General features: G+C 40.1%; 1 protein-coding gene and 1 long non-coding RNA gene across 23 annotated transcripts in view; one reads left to right on the forward strand and one right to left on the reverse strand.

Annotated features, from left to right (window-relative positions):
* LOC138761982 (uncharacterized) overlaps positions 1–2,095 on the forward strand; it is a 45,477-nt gene extending 43,382 nt beyond the window's left edge. The window contains exons 2-3 of the long non-coding RNA XR_011356682.1: positions 1,780–1,864; positions 2,013–2,095. This is a non-coding gene — a long non-coding RNA (uncharacterized lncRNA). The remainder of the gene's footprint in view (positions 1–1,779; positions 1,865–2,012) is intronic.
* Positions 1–18,730, reverse strand: part of arhgap15 (Rho GTPase activating protein 15) — an 826,317-nt gene that overhangs the window by 255,054 nt on the left and 552,533 nt on the right. For 21 of the 22 annotated variants that reach the window (XR_011356680.1, XM_069935033.1, XM_069935032.1 and 18 more), the window contains one exon: positions 17,223–17,321. The exons of the other annotated variant lie outside the window; for it this stretch is intronic. Coding sequence is in view for 20 of the 21 variants with exons in the window: in XM_069935033.1 (XP_069791134.1) it covers positions 17,223–17,321 (99 nt within the window). In the remaining variant the exon portion in view is untranslated. The remainder of the gene's footprint in view (positions 1–17,222; positions 17,322–18,730) is intronic. 22 annotated transcript variants of the gene reach the window in all.

Consider the following 18,730-nt stretch of genomic DNA (forward strand, 5'->3'; position numbering starts at 1 on the left):
TGTCTGATTCACCAGGCCCTGGGTCAAGTCCCACTTCAGAGACTTAAAGGTAGAAATAGAGCCTCAAGCTCCATCACAGTGTTGAGGGATGGTGTTAATGTTTGGATAGGTTTCTCAAATCATGATTTCAATTGCATCATTTAGAAATAGAACAGAGGAATTGTCATTAATGCATGAGCCAATATTTTTTAACACTAAAAAATGATTAAAATAAATTATTTGGTAATTCATTACTATTTACAGGAGTTTGTTGTGTGTAATTTGGCCTCATTTGTTGCTTTTCAAGAATATTTGATAAGATACGATTGGCTTAGTGCTGATTTGAAAGGGTCTGGAAGGACTCAATAAAAACACAAGACTTTCACAATTACTAATTTTATAAATTGTATCTTCTATTCTTTAACAGGTGCTCATATTTTACAACAATGATATGTTTTATTACATTTAATGTTGAAGTGCTTATTTTTGTGCTGGTGACATTACATTGTATCAGATAATCCCTCCCCAAGCATCTGCATTTTACGTAAGTCAGTCTTCTAATAACAAAAGCCAGTGAGGTACAATCTGGTTAAATGTTGTTTGGCTGTTTCCTCAGGCTGGAGTTGCAACTAGGGAACATGGGAAAGGTTCAGTCATTTGGATTGAGATATGAAGAAACCTATGTACTGAGAAGATTGCAAATCATTAAATCTACCTCAGTGAATGTTCAGTTCATGAAGTTGTTCAAGGCTGAGAGACATAGATTTTTGGGTAAGGGAATCTGAGGAAATAATGATCAGACAGGAAAGTGGACTTGAGACATAGGATTAGCATTGATCTTATTGAATACTGGAGCAAGCTTGAGGATGTACTTATACTTCTATTACTTAAATCTGATATCATTATATTTGCTTGTCTCCCTGTTCAGATGAGTGCTCCATATTCAAAATGTTAATTTTCCTCTTTTCAAGTGCTGCTGGTTGCATTGTAGGTTTGTAAAATTTACTGGTTTTTATTTCAAAGGACAGATTGAATTGGATGATACAAGGCAAACTATTTTTCCTTTCTCTATTCCATGTGTAAAGCAAATGAACTACAAACAGTGGCCAATGAAGTCATGCAATTCAATTAGTGTCCAATTTATTGCATTTATTATTTAACAATAATTAATCTGAAACATTTGTACTCTTACAAGAATAAAAGCAAATTAAGGTAGAAATGAGTGCTTTTGACCATTTAAAATGTAGCTGAGCCAGCGATCTGTGCTAAAGTGTGCAATTACCATTAATTGTTTCTACTTACATATAACATTCATTTTCAAGTGGCAAACTAAGCTAACTTATGCAATTAATTTTTTTGAAAATGTCATTTTATTTATTAATGTGCAGTTAATTAAAATTAGAGAAAGTCCCAGCAAATTACAATCTAATGTACATCCCATGTAGATTGGTAATGAATGGTAATATTGCTGTAATATTAATAAAATGGCAAGAGTAGGTCCCCACAGGTTTTTATGAAGATGTCTCCAACTCGAAAAGAAGTCTTGAATACTAGCTAACCCCATTTTTTTCCCAGCAACTACTCTCCATGTCTGAAACAAGCTAATTCACTACCTGTATTAGCTCATCACCTGACAATATATTTCTAGAAGGGGTTACCGAATAAAGGTGAGGAATGTGAATTTCCTCCTGATTCTTCAGTTTACAATGAAGAAGAATAAATCAATTAAAGAAAAAAAAATATAAACTATGATTCTTCAAAAATCCCACATTTGATTAGAATGAATTCTAACCCATACAGGTGTTGAAAAGATAATATAATACCATGGGAAATGGAGGCAGAACAAGGTCAAATTGTCTCAAGCACCCATCAATAATTCAATAAGGTATTTTACCTCCACCTAATTAAATTTACTTCTCCAAATTCTGTGATGATATTTTTATTTGTAAATCTATTGCTTTCTTCACAGCATTCTTAGGTAGATACTTGTAAAGTTTTGAGGCAATGTCTAACCCCCATATTCTGATTTTTAGCTCTAGACACACCAGCTGAGAGAACAACATCCCTGCTTTACATGACCAAGCCCAACAAGATCCTAATTACAGTCCTGCCAATAAAATACCTATCATATGGTAATCTCTGAAGCTTACCTATCTCTGCCTCAAGGAACATGCTGGTGCACAATAACCATTATAAACCCACAGACTCACATTGCTATGTTCCTCACATTCGGTCTCTTGTAAGTATTTCATTTAACTCCGTTAGTTCCTCCACTTCTGCCTAATCTGCTCAGATGATGAGTTTCCATTTTACCAGGAAATAAAATGGTAGTGTGGACAGGGAGTCATGCAGGGAAGTCCCTTCAGATTGCAAAAAGTGGAGGATTATGCCTTATGGCGGAATTTCATTGAAGGGGGCAGAAATTGTGAAATGTGATCCATTAGGTGCAAAGGTTGGTGGGGTGGAAGGAGAGACATGGAGAGTTTTATTCTAACAAACAGTGAGAAGGTGGAGGTGCTCAGCAGATTAAGCAGTTTTCATGGAAAGGAATGGACAGTAATCATTTTAGGCAGGGTCACTTTTGTCAGGATGCCTTGGCAAATAGTAGAATTACATCAGCAACTCTGACATCAACTTACTATAATTCTCTATTTGTTCCATCTTTCCCTCTCCAATTCTCTCTGCAACTTAAAATCCATTTTTTTTCCATATTCTCCATGTCCTGTTAGAGTGTTAACTCTATTTGCCATTCCACAGATGTTGTCTGATCTATTGAATGCGAAGAGCATTTTCTACTTTTATAACTAGAGTATAATATTGGTGACTACAGGACTAAGACAGCCCTAAATCATATACCATACAGCAGGAAAATAGACACTTCAGCCCATCGAAAATCCATGTTGACCATTGAATTCCTATCTGTACCAATCCCATTTACCAGTATGAATCCATAACCTTGGAGGCTATTGTGTCCACTAATTATTTGTTAAATGTTGCAAGTCTTTTTACCTCTCTTTATCTCCACCAACACTTCAGGTAATGTGTTCCAGATTCCAACATGTTTCTTGGTGAAAAATCTTCCTCTATCCCTTTAAAACCTCTGAACAGTGTATTGAAGCTGTAGGATTAACCATGATTATATTAAGGGGCTTTCTCCTGCTCCTTTTTTCGATGCATTTTATGTGATTCCCCTCTAAGTGTATACCTTCTAATTTAGGCATCTTATGACATTAGTAAACACTCAGGCTTGACACTGTCACCCCTTCAATTCTATTGCTAATGCTGGAACTAGCTTGTAATATTCCCAAAACTGAAGCAATCTTTCCCAATATTTATACTTTCTAGGATTCAACTGGCAGTGACTGGAGGTTCCACGATATGTTTAAAGGTTTCCAGTGTTTAATCCAACAAAAATAACCTGTAATCTTCCCTGTTCAGAACATCTTAAAATATTGCTCTTCTCAGACATTTCATGCTAATATTACAAGCCCACACTCCTCCCTCCAATTTCAGGGCAGCCCTAAAAAGTCAAGTTTTGGATAAGACCTCTTTGCATCACACCCATGTCCTTACAAACATTTTTTCACTACCCTGAAAAAATAGATAACTTGTGAAGGAGGACATGGAATGATATGGCTGATATTGTGGTTTTAATCATTAGACATTTCACCAAAAATAAGATTTCAATGCTTCTCTGATTAATGTCTATTGGCTACTTATGTCACTGGTCAAATAGAGCATTGTGTAAAATATTTATCAGTGATGGTACAACATAAAGAGAATTGCAAAGTAGATTAAGGTATCATAGAGTATTAAAATACAGAACTAGACATATCAATCATAATCTCTATGTTGGTTACCAATTACCCTTCAACAATAGTCCCTTTTTCAAGCACACATGGCCTTCTTCGCTGTGACATTTGTAGCGTGCTCATTACTGCAAAGTGTGGAAAGAATGACACACACCCAAGAAGTCCAAGTCGAAAACTGATTAATTGCACTGGCTGCTCTGCTTATATTTTCTCCCTGCTGCTGACAACAAGAGTGACGACACAGCAGCGCCAGCCTCAGATTGATCAGCATTTCCACTGTTGCTCATTGTTTCCCGCCATGCAGATTGTCACCTGGGATGAAGGTCGTTGGCTCCAGTGGATTCTGCACAGTTGCCACATTTGTCAGCCATTTTGTGTACCAGGTTGCATCCCAATTAGCAGGCCACGATTCCCATCGCCCCGCAGACCAGTAATTGGAGCACTGTTCACCACTTTCTATGGTCTATCTCTGCGTCACGGGGGCTGAGTGGAGACCAGTTGACTAATGTCCAGATGTGGTAGCTTGAGATGGTTGATAATGATAGTTCATTTCTTACCGCTGATATCCAGCACACATGTCAACCTGTTTTGTCAGATTACTTTGTATGGCCACTCGTATGGCCATTGCAGAGGTGTCCAGTGTGCCCTCTGAATGAACAAAAATGTACTCACTGGTCTCTAAATTTTTGGAGAGAGAGTTCTCAGCCTGGTTGTGCAGCAGAGGCCATGGAGGGGTTAGAGGTTCTCCTGGAAATATGCACCGCACCAAAAGAAACAGCCATTGGTGATACGGGGGGGAATTCTTGGCCACCACCAGGGACCTAGAGGACTGGTTGGACTCATTGACAAAGCTGAGGGAAAGACTAGGTACTCTAACCCCCTCCACAGTCTCCATGTGTCTGAACTTTGGACATCTGGCAGAGGGTGCAAGTCTTGGCTCACTGACTGACCTGTTTTCGGAGGCTGTGCCAGACAAACCTACTGGCCACCATTTTGACAGAAGTTCTGATGGCTAGGTGTGCCAAGTTGTGCACCACATTGAAGGTCTTTCATCTCCATGCTGCCAGCACAATGGGGCGGTGTTTGCTGGTAGAGACATCGCAGAGGAACTTCTGGTTATCAGGGCCAATGTTGACATGCTCCAGCCTGAGCCTGCTGGAAACTGCTGTCCTGTATGCCAGGATCTCAGGGTCTTCCTGCTTTGCCGTGGCTAGGGCTGAATAGTCTATTCCCTGGGACAAGACCTGGATGGACACAATCGCGGGCAGGGCGGTGCATTGGCCACCACACTGGTTTTACCTGCAAAGTGTTGAATGTCTATGGTGAATTCAGAAACACATGTGAGGTATCATTGCTGCCTGGCTGACCATGGGTCTGACACTTAATGGAAGGCAAAGGTTAATGGTTTATGGTCCGTGAAGACCCTGAATTGTCTGGCTTCCCAAAAATACTGTAAGTGCCTGACTTCCAAACAAAGGAGCTGCATTTATGTTCAAGAGGCTGGAGGTGCCTGCTAAAGAAGGCCAGAGGCTGCCATTGCCCTTCGATGAATTTCTCCAGTATGCCTCCTACCACTGTGCTGGAGGCATTTACCATGATAGAAGTTGGTGCTTCTGGCCTGCGGTGTACCAGAAGGGTAGCGTTGACCAGTGCATCCTTGTCTTTTTGGAATACCTCTGAGGCCTCATTGTCCCAGGTAATGTCTTTATCTTTCCCTGCCATGAGTGTGAAAAGGGGGGCGAATGATTTGGGCCACTGCAGGTATGAACTGGTGATAAAAATTAATCCAACAGGAAAATTCTTGCAATACCTTCATTATGTGGGGCTTGGCCAAGCGGCAAACAGCCTCTATCTTTTCAGGCAGGGGATTTGCTCTGTGCCTGTTGATTTGATGTCGCAAGAAGTCGATCATTTCCAGGCTGAACTGGCACTTAGCAGGGTTTATAATTAGTCCAAATTCCTGCAGTTGGGTGCACAGTTGCCTTAGATGGGCTGCGTGCTCTGTGTAATTGTGGGTGGCGATGAGAATATCATCCAAATGAACACGAGTGTGATATCCAGGCCCATCTGATCCATCTGTCTCTGGAAGGTCTGAGCTCCGAAGGGAATTCTCAGAAACTTGAAAAGTCCAAAAGGGATTATGATGGCAGTTTTTGGGATGTCATTAGGATGGACTGGGTTAGCCCCTGATGAGGTCGACCTTTAAAAAGCCCAAGCCCCTTGTAAATTAGCGCTAAAGTCTTGGCTATGGGGCACAGGATATCTGGCTGGTGTGACTGCCTCATTGATGTGGTGATAGTCACCACATAGCCTTCACCCTCCTGCTGCCTTTGGTACCATGTCCCAGTGGCTGTTGGAATGCCGCATTATCCCCAGCTCTTCCATTAAAAAAAAAACTCTTCTTTGGTGAGGGTGATCTTCTCGGGGAGAAGGCGATGCACCCTGGTGTTGAGCGGGGAGCCATCGGTGAGAATGTGGTGCCTTACCCTGTTCTTCGGTTCAGCAGAGGAAAACTGTGGCTCCACGATAGAAGGGAACTTGGCTAGGATCTGTGTAAATGCATTGCTAGACAAAGCAATGGAGTCGAGGTGGGGGGTAGATAGCTTGCCTTTTCCCAATCATCGCCCTTTAAAGTCCACCAGCAGGAAATGGGCTCACAAGATGTCTGCTCCCAGGAACAATTGTGCCACTGGCAGGAGGCTGTCACATTGGCCAACCACCACAGCCATTAACGATTGTTGTCCATGGTGTTTCCCTGAAACACGCATGATGGGCGGTATCAATGGGTCCCTGAACCCCATCGTTGGTGATAGTAACAGTACTGTTGGGTAGGGGGCTCCACTTGCCCCTCCGCTTCCTGTGGTCTTGTTGCCGGCAGTGTCCGGGGCCTTGTGACCTGCTACACTGAGGTGCCATTTTCTTTCTTCGCTCTCCAGAGTATGTCCACCCGGACTGCAACTTTCCTGGGGTCACTTTAGTTCTCATTGGCAAGCAAGAGTTGGATATCCTTGGGCACCTGCTCCAGGAAAATCTGCTCGAAGAACAGGCAAGGCCTGTGTCCCTCAGCAAGGGTGTGCATCTCACTCCTGAGGGTGGATGGGGCCCTATCCCCAGTCTGACCATATGCAACACTGAGGCAGCACCCTCATGCCATGAGATCCCAAAAGTGTGGATTAATAGCTCCTTGAGGTTATTGTATTTCCCTTGCTTCAGAGGCTGCCACAGGAAATTGATGACCCATGCTGCCATGTCCTGGTCGAGCGAGCTCACCACGTAGTAGTAACGTATGTCATCAGCGGTAATCTGCTGGAGGTGGAACTGGGCCTCAGCCTGTTTGAACCACATGTGTGGCTGTGACACCCAGAACATTGACAGCTTCAACAAAACCATGTGAAGAGCTACTTGGTCCATCATCTTCAGGTCCAACTGGTGGTTTGACCTGCTGCGGTCACCAACGCATGCTACCAAAAATTGTGGAAAGAAATACACATACCCAAGAAGTCGAAGACCGATTATTGCACTGGCTGTTCTGCTTATATTTTCTCACCACTGCTGACGATAGAAGTGATGTTGGATTGGTCAGCATTCCCACTGTGGCTTGTTGATTCTCTTTATGTGGGTTGTCACATGGGACAAAGTTCATTGGCCCCCGCAGGGTCTGCACGGTCGCTGTGTTCATTGGCCATCTTGTGTACTGGGTCACGTCACAGTTAACAGGCTGTACATATTTCAAGTGTTTGCCTAAATACTTAATACATTTATGAATTTGTAAGCAGTTTTGATCTAGTATTCATCCATCCTTTGCAAAATAATCCACCTCAACCCTCTTTAGCTAACAGCTCTGGTAAGGAGGAACGTTTCTTTCCATCTACTCTATCTAAACCCCTCATAATTTCCTATACCTCATAAATGCTACCCTCAACTTTCTGCACTCTAAGTAAAACACACCCAGCTTGGCCAAATTCTCCACGTGGCTGAAACATTCTATATTTGGCAAGATCCTGATAAATCACATCATTTTTATTGTTCAGTGACCAAAACTACAGAGAGAAGTCCAGCTGTGGCCTAACTAGTGTTTTACCCAATGGCACAAGATTTGCCCCCTTTCCTTTCATGTTATTTTTATCTGGACATTTTCATGGGAATATTCCAAATCACCCATTTCTTCCATTATGAAATATAAAGAGAGCACTGACAAGACAAATTAGAACACAAAATTGTTTTATTAACTGCCCTAGTTTAGAGAGAATGCTGTTGGAAGTAAAATAAGATGAACTTTTTACAACGAGAACTCTTTTAAATTCCAGTTCATTGACCCTTTTGGGAAAACATTAGGAAATGCTTTAAATGTCAAGTTTAATTTGGACCTTTCTGGGAGGATCAGTACATAGTATGAGTTCCAGAAAATGTAGGGTCATTTATAACACAGCATAAAGTGACCCAGATGATTCAATACTCACACTACAATTTTTTAATCTGAACTTTTAACTCATGGAAAAAGTAAATGATATAAACATGCATTTTAATTTTTTTCTTCAGATGATCAACAAAATGTTGATTTAAAAAAAAAAATCACCATTACATTGAATATCTCATGTAATTAATTCCAGGTGCAAAATTCCACTGGAGACAAAACTTATCCTACAGATAGTGAATATTTTAAAATCTTAACAATACAGTAAAAATGTTACAGATTGTAATTCACTTAGACCATAAATGATCTCACTTTCCTATGAAATGCTACTACAGGAAATCTAAATGGAAACTGGTTTAAATTAAAGATTATTAATGCTACAAAATTAAGCCAAAACCAAAATTCATATTTAATATTCATCTTTCTGGGGAAGATAGAGAGAGGGTGTGAGATTGGAACAAAAATAAATACTGATTGTTCTTTTCTGGATTCACAAAATAATCTGTTTGTTAAATGTTATAAATATGCCGAGTTCAGAATATCTGAGCTCAAAAGTAAAATTCATTTAATATTAAAGCAATTAGTGTGAAATTATTGAAGTGGCCATGTTTTGGGTCCATGTATGATAATTCTGAAAACAGTTTGAAAAACCTGTTTTTCTGAGGTTGTTTCTGTGATTCTTCAGTATAAGGGTATTAAAGGTTACGGAGAGAAGGCGGGGACGGGGTACTGAACTTTAAGATCAGCCATGATCTCGTTGAATGGCGGAGCAGGCTCGAAGGGCCGAATGACCTACTCCTGCTCCTATCTTCTATGTTTCTATTAAAGGTTACGGAGAGAAGGCGGGGACGGGGTACTGAACTTTAAGATCAGCCATGATCTCGTTGAATGGCGGAGCAGGCTCGAAGGGTCGAATGACCTACTCCTGCTCCTATCTTCTATGTTTCTATTAAAGGTTACGGAGAGAAGGCGGGGACGGGGTACTGAACTTTAAGATCAGCCATGATCTCGTTGAATGGCGGAGCAGGCTCGAAGGGTCGAATGACCTACTCCTGCTCCTATCTTCTATGTTTCTATTAAAGGTTACGGAGAGAAGGCGGGGACGGGGTACTGAACTTTAAGATCAGCCATGATCTCGTTGAATGGCGGAGCAGGCTCGAAGGGCCGAATGACCTACTCCTGCTCCTATCTTCTATGTTTCTATTAAAGGTTACGGAGAGAAGGCGGGGACGGGGTACTGAACTTTAAGATCAGCCATGATCTCGTTGAATGGCGGAGCAGGCTCGAAGGGTCGAATGACCTAATCCTGCTCCTATCTTCTATGTTTCTATTAAAGGTTACGGAGAGAAGGCGGGGACGGGGTACTGAACTTTAAGATCAGCCATGATCTCGTTGAATGGCGGAGCAGGCTCGAAGGGTCGAATGACCTACTCCTGCTCCTATCTTCTATGTTTCTATTAAAGGCTACGGAGAGAAGGCGGGGACGGGGTACTGAACTTTAAGATCAGCCATGATCTCGTTGAATGGCGGAGCAGGCTCGAAGGGCCGAATGACCTACTCCTGCTCCTATCTTCTATGTTTCTATTAAAGGCTACGGAGAGAAGGCGGGGACGGGGTACTGAACTTTAAGATCAGCCATGATCTCGTTGAATGGCGGAGCAGGCTCGAAGGGCCGAATGACCTACTCCTGCTCCTATCTTCTATGTTTCTATGATTCCTTACACTACAGCAAATTTGACCTTGTCTGTTCATTGAAAGTAAAAACAAAATTGGATATTTCCCTTCTCTACTTGAGCAGTGGTGATACAGATATTTGGAAACAGTATTCTACTCTTATCATTGTAAAAAAAAAACTTGCGAGGTTTACAACTTTATATAGGTTTATAAAAATAATATTTGTGCATCTTGGCGCCTCACAGTTCGGCGGGCAGCAATCTCCTTGGAAGAAGACCGTAGAGCCCACCTCACTATCAAAAGACAAAGGAGGAAAAACCCAACACCCAACCACAACCCACCAATTTTCGCTTGCAACCGCTGCAACCGTGTCTGCCTGTCCCGCATCGGACTTGTCAGCCACAAACGAGCCTGCAGCTGACGTGGACATTACCCCTCCATAAATCTTTGTCCGTCAAGCCAAGCCAAAGAAGAAGACGGAAGATTTGTTTAAGTCATTAAAGAAAACAAGCAAGTATAATTTGCCACTAAGAATGTGGATACCTTACTGCTTTATGAAATTTATCAGAATATTGATTGAACATGGTTGCTGCTTTTAACTTCTTTCATTTTTATTTTTTATTCTTTTCATTACAATGCCTCAGCATAAGAGAAGTATTCTTTGGTGAATGTCAATTCCAAATGCTTACTTAATTTCATAGGGCTGTTAGCAATGATCTAAAGTTAAACTCAACTTATTTCTAAGACCATTAAGAAACAAAGATACCTTTTTGGCTTTTTTGTAAATTCATCCTATTCAGATGTATTGTATTTAATGCCTTCCAAAGCAAACTTTGTGCATTGGTATGAGAAAAAAAAACCCTTTTGTCTCAATTTTTTTTAAAGCTTTTTCCCATGAAAATTATGTTTATCGGGTCAATTTCAATTTGCAGAAAAAAGATGCTTCCGCAGTAACAAATATTTTCCTGTTGAAGGATTGCAGTTAAAAACAAATGGCCTCTACATCCTGGTGCTGCAAAGGAAGTTTGAGAATGCATACATTTTTGAAATGGACCAAAAAACTCCATTCATAACTTCTGATTCATGCTCAAGTTTTTCCAGACTTGGTGAGAATACCAGATCCGTGACATTCTCATTATAATTTCATAAAGCCAGTGCAAGGAACTGAAAATGAAGCATTTGTAATTGCATACAGAGATGAGCCTTTTGAATTCTGACCCAAAAGTGTTTTGATAAATGCCCCACTGAGCTTTTGAGAGCCAGAGTAGAGTTAGTTCCAAAAAGTCACAATGGTCAAAGGGCCCTACACATGATTAAGAACTTGATATATTAAAGATATTTCCAGTCCTTACTGTGGCAAATGTTCTCCCTGAGCCACAAAAATTCATAGTGCAAATGGTAGTGCTTACAAAAGATGGTCAAGACCAGACAGAACATTAAAGCATAAATTCAAAGTATATTAAAGTATAAATTCACAGTAATAATAAAACCGAGAAATGCAAGAAATACTCAGCAGGTCAGATCACACTTTGGGGAAGACAATCAGAGGCACTGTTTCAGATAGAAGACTCTTCTTCACAAATGGGAAGGAGACAAAGAGAACATGTTATGATGCAATGTGATTGGGGGAGTGCAACATCTCTGAAACCAAGTGGACTGTGGGCATAAGCACCAAACAAATTTACCGGGTCAATGAATGAATGGGAGGATTTGCAAAATGGGAACATAGACCAAAGCATATAGGTGTGCAAAACTAAAAAAAAAACAGGAAGATGTTCCCCCAGGTCACTCTGGGCAGATTTTCCACTTTCTAAGGGAAAAAAAAAATAAGAAAAGGTCAAAGCAAACAAGATGAGGAAATGAGCCAAATTAAATATCAAGTTCAGAAGGATACACCATGCCTGGAAGGAATATCCTCAATTGGGCCATATTGTTACATTTATTGAGAGCTCAGACTGATGAGACAAAGAGGGAGTGGGATGGAGATTAAAGAGGTGAGGAATAGGATCGCTCCTGAGTACAGTACACAGATGGTATGCAAAGCAGTCACCCAATCTGGATTTGGTATATCCAGTGGAAAAGAGATCACATTGTGAATGCCAAATGCAATCTACAATAAATTGGTGTGCCAATGACCTGTGTTTAAAGCTGGGTCAGGTCAGATCAGATCATTCACACTATACCAAGAAAATCTGGTTCACTGCCACCTTTTACGTAGGAACCTGGCATCCTAGTGCAGAAGGAAGTGGGACTTGTAGCATTACAGCTTCAACATCCTGGGAAGGTGGGTAAGCCTTTTACACAGGAACTGATGTGAAATGCATCAGATCTGATACTACCTACCTCGGCAGGTAAGTACCGGGATAAAAATGGCACCCATGCCATGTTGGTCATGTTCACACAGGTAAGTGAAATGGTAAAAAAGGTGATTAAATACCAGCTTTCAGGGGCAGTGTGAAAGCACCTATGCCTTCATCTGGAAAGGTTATTTTAGTTCATGGATTGTGAGCAGGGAAGAGGTGAGTGAACAGACAAGTGTTGTTAAGCTTCCAATTGCAAGGGTAAGTGCCATATTGAAGGGGTGGGGGTGGGGGAGGAATCAGGGGAGGTGTAGTGGTGAGGAGGTGGATGTTGAGCAGGGAACCCGACACCAAGAAGTCTCATAGGGAATTCCCCCATCTAATGCAGAAGGAGGAAGAGTGAAAAGTGATGGAGATGTCTCTGGTGATGAAATCTCTTTGAAGGTGCTAAAAGCAAAGGCTAATGAGGTGGAATGCAAGAACAGGGGAACACTTGATCTTATTCTGCCTGCGAGGAGAGGAGGTGAACAGAGGAACAGGGAAACAGATGATCTATGGTCAAGAACTTTGTTAACAATGGTAAGTAGGAAGCCTCAGCTCTGGAAGAAGATGACATTTCAGTGGTGCCTGGACAAAAAATCTCATCATGGATAAAAATGTTTGTTGAATTACTCTCAAACGTATGTGTGCTAAATGCATAAGATTCTATGCCTGAGTTTACATATTATACTCCTGCTGAGTGTGGCACAATTCTAAGAGTATTACCCTGGTAAATATATCCTCAGATGTTCAAAAATATCACAGAAAACAGGCACTTCATCCTAAAACATCCATTCCCTCCATTGTCCTTGTAAATGTGTTCTGTAATGTGTCCTCTTAAAGATTAATTCAATTCTGATCTGTTTTAAAAAGTGCAAAGTCAAAATATATCCCTTAATTTTAGTCTTTACAATTCTTTACTAAACTGGTCCATTTCTCTATCTTTGAAAACTGTCTTAAATATGTCTTTTGAACCAAGTTTTGATTCTCTCCTTCGCTTTTGGATGGTGGCCTTTTTATTTTGTTTATTTTCATCCTTTACTTAGCCCCACAGTAAAATTAAGTGAGAAGATTTGTACATCAAGATAATGTACAAATTGCAAAGCCATTGTTATTTTGTTAACTAATGCCTCATGTTTATTTATGAAGCAGAGGACTGTAGATGAGCAAACCATCCACCTGGTATCACATCATCTGCAAGTGTCTGTATAATAAAATAAACGTGTTGTGCATTTCACAGCATCCACAATATCAAAAGGAAATAATCGATGAACTAACTGGTCTTCAGATTCTTAGCACACATTAAAAGTCTTCACAGCCAAGGAATTATTATTGAAGTGCTGTTATGAAAGTAAATGCAGTAGCAAGGTCCTTAAAAGATCAAATGAATCAAGTGACAATTTAATCTGCTTTTCGTCATGAATACAGGATATGAGAATGCACTGGTTTTGATGGATGGTGAGAACCTATCGAGGTGGTGGTGCTGCTTCTGCTGCTCTAAATGAAGTGCTGTCGCTGATACAGACTAAGAGGAGTGGAGATGCATCTTTCAGTGCTTCTTAATAGGATCCTACTGCCTGGCTGTTCCGCTCAATGGTCCCATGCAAGTTTAAACTACCTGTAGACCAGGGCCTGGTAGCAGTTAAGACCCACAGAGGTTAATGAGCAAAATGGCAGCACCTCCCGTGGGTAGCCAAGACTACGTGATGCAGGCTTCATAGAACCAGCAAATCAGCAGGAGAACACCCGTTGTGAGAAGGAAAAGTCTGCAAGAGCAGCAGACCAGTGTGGGAGCTTCAGGACTGAAGACCTCACATTAGGTCATGGGTTGTGGCAACAGGCTTCTGGGAAGCAAGTATGAGAACTGGGAATTGTGAAGGTGCCAATAGAAAGCAGAACCCCCTGGAGCTTCGAGGGTTCTGAACCAGTGGGTGAGGAAAGTGACTTCAATACCTCAAACCTGGGTTCACTGCTGGACCGGACAGTGCACCTACAGAGATTATGGGAGTGTAGGAGGTGGTGGCATCAGAGGAGGTGGCAGGATCATGGACACTTGTTTCTGAAAGGACTCTCTTTTGTTTATTTTTTGTCTTCATAGTGGTGCAAGATTAATGGTGTCTTTTTGTGTGCCTTTACTGGACACAATAGACAATAGACAATAGACAATAGGAGCTGGAGTAGGCCCTTCAGCCCGTCGAGCCAGCACCACCATTTTACAGATCATGGCTGATCACTACCATCAGTACCCCTTTCCAGCCTTATCCCCATAAAAACAAATTTTGTATATTTTGTGTGAATGACAATTAAAAAAATATTGATTTTTTAAAAATCAATTCCTTAGGATTGCTCTCATCCTCACAGTCTTGTTTTCATATCTCATTTGAAAGATTTCATATTGACAATGAAACATAGTGGGCCAATTTTAATTAGCACCAGGATTCTTGGTGCCACCAGCATTTACTGAAAGTCAGATGGTAAAAATAGCATTTACCTTTGACGATGTCATTAGAAAGCAACTCTGCACTTGAAATATAACTTCACTCCTTTCCATTGGATGTCTTAACTCTTTCTCCGCCTTCACAGTTGTTGCCCGATTTTTAAAAAAATCAATTTAGTTCACGTGTTAGTCTGCAAAGTGTTTTCAAATCATAGAGTGAAGCTGGTCTAACCCAAAAGTGCGTACTGACATATCATCAAACCGATAATGAAAAACTAAATTATATTGTTCACGTTTTATTTTTCACTCAGTCCCAAGCCTAGGCAGCATGGTTAGCCTAGCGGTTAGCACAAGGCAGTTACAGTGCCAGCTACTGGGACCAGGGTTTAAATCCCACACTCTCTGTAAGGAGTTTGTACATTCTCCTTGTCTACTTGGGGTTCATCCGGCTACTCTGGTTTTCTCCCGCCGTTCAAAATGTACCAGGGGTTGTAGGTCGATTGGGTGTAATTGGGTAGCATGGGCTTGTGGGTGAAAGGGCCTTTTTTATTTAATTTCCATGTGATATTTGGGATAAATTAAAGGACTGTAAGTCTCCTATGACCTATCATCTCTGATGTTTTTCTTGTTAATATGGATATTGTTCTGACTATACTGAATCTTCCAAATTGGTGTCTACTAGAACAGGAAAAGACACAAGGAGTAGATATGCGAGTGGGCCATAAAACTCTTCAGGCTTACCCCATTATTCCATGTCATGGTTAATGCTGCAGTTCAAGTTCTTTTTTCCTATCCGATCCCCATATATTCTGGTCCTTGGATGTTAGATCAATAGAGTAAATGCAAGCTAACTTTTTCCACTGAGGTTAGGTGAGATAAACGCTAGAGGACATGGGTTAAGGGTGAAAAGGGAAAGATTTAAAGGGAACATTAGGGGGATCTTCTTCATGCAGGGAGTGGCATGGTTAGCATAGAGGTAAGCACAATGCTCTGACGGTGCCAGTGACCAGTGTTTGAATCCAGCGCTGTTTGCAAGGTGTTTGTATGTACTCCCTGTGTCTTCATGGACTCCCTCCAGGTGCTCCAGTTTCTTCCCACCAGTTAAAATGAACCAGTGGTGTTGGTAAATTAGGTGTAATTGGGCAGCTTAGGCCTGTGTGCCTGTTACCATGCTGTATGTCTAAATTTAAAAAAAAATAGAGAGTGGTGGGAGTTTGGAACAAATTATCAGCTAAATTGGTACATTCAGGCTTATTTTTTACAATTAAGACAAATGTGAATAGATACATAGATGGAAGAAGTATAGAGGGATATAATCTGGGTGCAGGTCATTTGGACGAGGCAGAAATATATTTCAACAGACTAGAAGAGCTGAAGGGCTTTTTTTGTGCTGTTTGTTCTATTGTTCTAGTTTAAAATATATATTACATCTGAGTACTCTCTGCCTTCTGAAAGAACAGAATTACAAAAGAAAATTGTGAAGAAGTTTCAAAAGTTAATTATTGGTAGTTTTTCAAATTTGAAATTGGGCTTGGAGTTGTCTAGAGCTGAAACAGATTTATTTGAGGCACAGTAAAGTTTGGATAATTTGAGAGGGAAAATGGACCTAAAGGAGTTTCTGACCTTTATCTTTTATGAGCTCAATAAATAATTAGTAAGGGAATCATTTGGCTCTCTTAAACTCCCATGAATGGCTTCCTCACAACACTATCTACAGGTTTAATTCATGTAGAATCTTGTGTACCACTTTCAGATTGTAGTACACTATAGGATGAGTAGATAATGCAATACTGTTAATGTACACGATTCTTTGTAGTCAGCACATTTCCCTGAATGGTGATTCACAAAAAAAAATTGTCTATAAACAGTTTACAGCTACTTCCAAGGATATGTGCAAGAATAAATCTTCCATATCCTGGCTTTGCTATTCCTATCATCTAATGTGAATCTCTGATTCACCTCAGAAAATTATTATGCACGTAATATTTTATTTCCGTCTCATGAACTGATTCAGAAGCAGCGCTGAGCAGTGGTACTCACCGTGCCATTTGCTGACATAAAGTGATTGTGATGAAGTACAGTTGCCAGATTGAACCATTGGAAAATTATTAACAGAGCTTGGTTAAAACTTTTAATGAAATATTTTGAAGATATTGTTATTGACAAGTTAGAATTCACAGGCAGATGAGCAAAAGGATAGTGCCAGAAAAGCTAATGCCCATCTCCCAATCATCCAGCAGCCCAGTGGGATTTAGTGAGTTAAAGTGTTGTTGAACATTTAAATGGTGCCTGGTCTTTGTCTATTGTGGACAAATGTTTATACTTCATATAAACTGTCATCATATCATTGCTCGCTCCCTATCATTCACTTTGGAAAAGGTCCTGAATCTTAGTACAGCAAAAAGGATTTAAGTGACTAGAACAGATTGCGGAGAAATGAATCAAAGCTTCTCCTAAATAGTATTTTCTATATCACAAGTAACCTTATGCTTTATGTTTTTTTGATAGTGGTATCAATGACGATCCTGTTGAAAGTTGCAAACAAACATTCATAAATTGACACCCACCTCTTTTTTCGACAGCCTCAATGCAGATTTTCACAAATTTTGGAACTGTGGTTCCTTCACGCTTGCACAGTATATCTATGTGGCAGCCAAATACTTGATCTATGATATAATTACAAAAAAAAAACTTGAATTGATCAAGAGACAATAGCATTAATAATGAGGCTGAATCTTCGTTTCTGATTTTCTCACTATGTTGCTGCCTTCCCTTGCATTAGTTTTTCAATTGTCATTCTGAATGAGCTGAAATGCTACCACTAAATCAATAGATATTAATAAATATTTGAGCATGCAGTGCAATTACTGCCAATGTACTGAACAATGTAACTAAGTAGTAGCTGATTCCATGAAACTATTACTTCTTAGCTAGTTGGTGTCCTTTTCAATTTGTTTTTTCTTTCTATCATTATTATTGCTTCTTCAATTATGAAACCTCTTTCAAATGCTTGAACCTTTCAATAAGTTGCACATTATTAGTGAAAAATTAACAAATGATGTTAGTGGTGTTTCAAAAAAACATTAAGACAATAGATTCTTGCTTAATCTGCACTGATTTATATGGCGAGAAATTATACAACATGAAGTAAATTTAAATTATATTATTCTGAAAATATAAAACAATAATTCTAACCACAGCAACTATCAAGGATGAAGCTGTACTATCAAATACCAGAATAGTGAATGAACTTAAAAATACCAATCAAATAGTCTTGTGACTATGTCTGGAGAAGTTAAAGCTGAGAAGATTAATTTTAAAACCTGGGTTGAATTCACAGTAGGTGATGTAGGGTTTTAAAATAAACAAACCAGCCTGAGCTTCAGCAAATAATTACTATTTTCATTCATTTGATACTTAAATACATCGTTGATCATTATAAGCTGCAGATGCTAGAATTCTGAAATTAAAAAAAAGTATTGGAAAAACTTAGTGGTTCAGGCAATATCACCAAAAATATGTTACAAGATGGATGTGCCTCTGATCTGAAACTTAAACTTTGTTTCTCTTTCCACCGATGCTGTTTGACCTGCTGAGTGTTTCCCACATTTTTTATTTTAAAAAACGTTGCTATTTATCAAGATTTCAATTGCAATTAGGGCTCTTTTTCAAGCAAGCCATATCTAATCCCTAATTAACTTCTTGCTGTTGTTAACCCTCATGACTTGGAGCATTCTCTTTTTGCACGTACAATGCAAATCAGAATTATTGGTGTTAAATGTGAATTGATAACAGCACAACTAGGTGAGTGGGACATTCAGAACTGAAATGAACAAGGAAGCGGTTTGGAAATTTTATGTGTCTCACAATGTTTATGAGAGCTGGGTGATACTCCATGAACTCTCTTGTTTTCTTTCCAGTTTCTCCATACATACCATACACAATTCAGTGGGAAATCCATATGAGCTCAGCAGCATCTCATACACACTTGGAAGCTATTTCTGTGATTTCCATGCCTCCTTAAGGGTTCAATGAATAGTAAACATGCAGAAACTGGCCTGACTAGGAGATGCAA

Source organism: Narcine bancroftii, chromosome 4, assembly GCF_036971445.1.
Source record: "Narcine bancroftii isolate sNarBan1 chromosome 4, sNarBan1.hap1, whole genome shotgun sequence".
Taxonomy (NCBI): Eukaryota; Metazoa; Chordata; class Chondrichthyes; order Torpediniformes; family Narcinidae; genus Narcine; species Narcine bancroftii.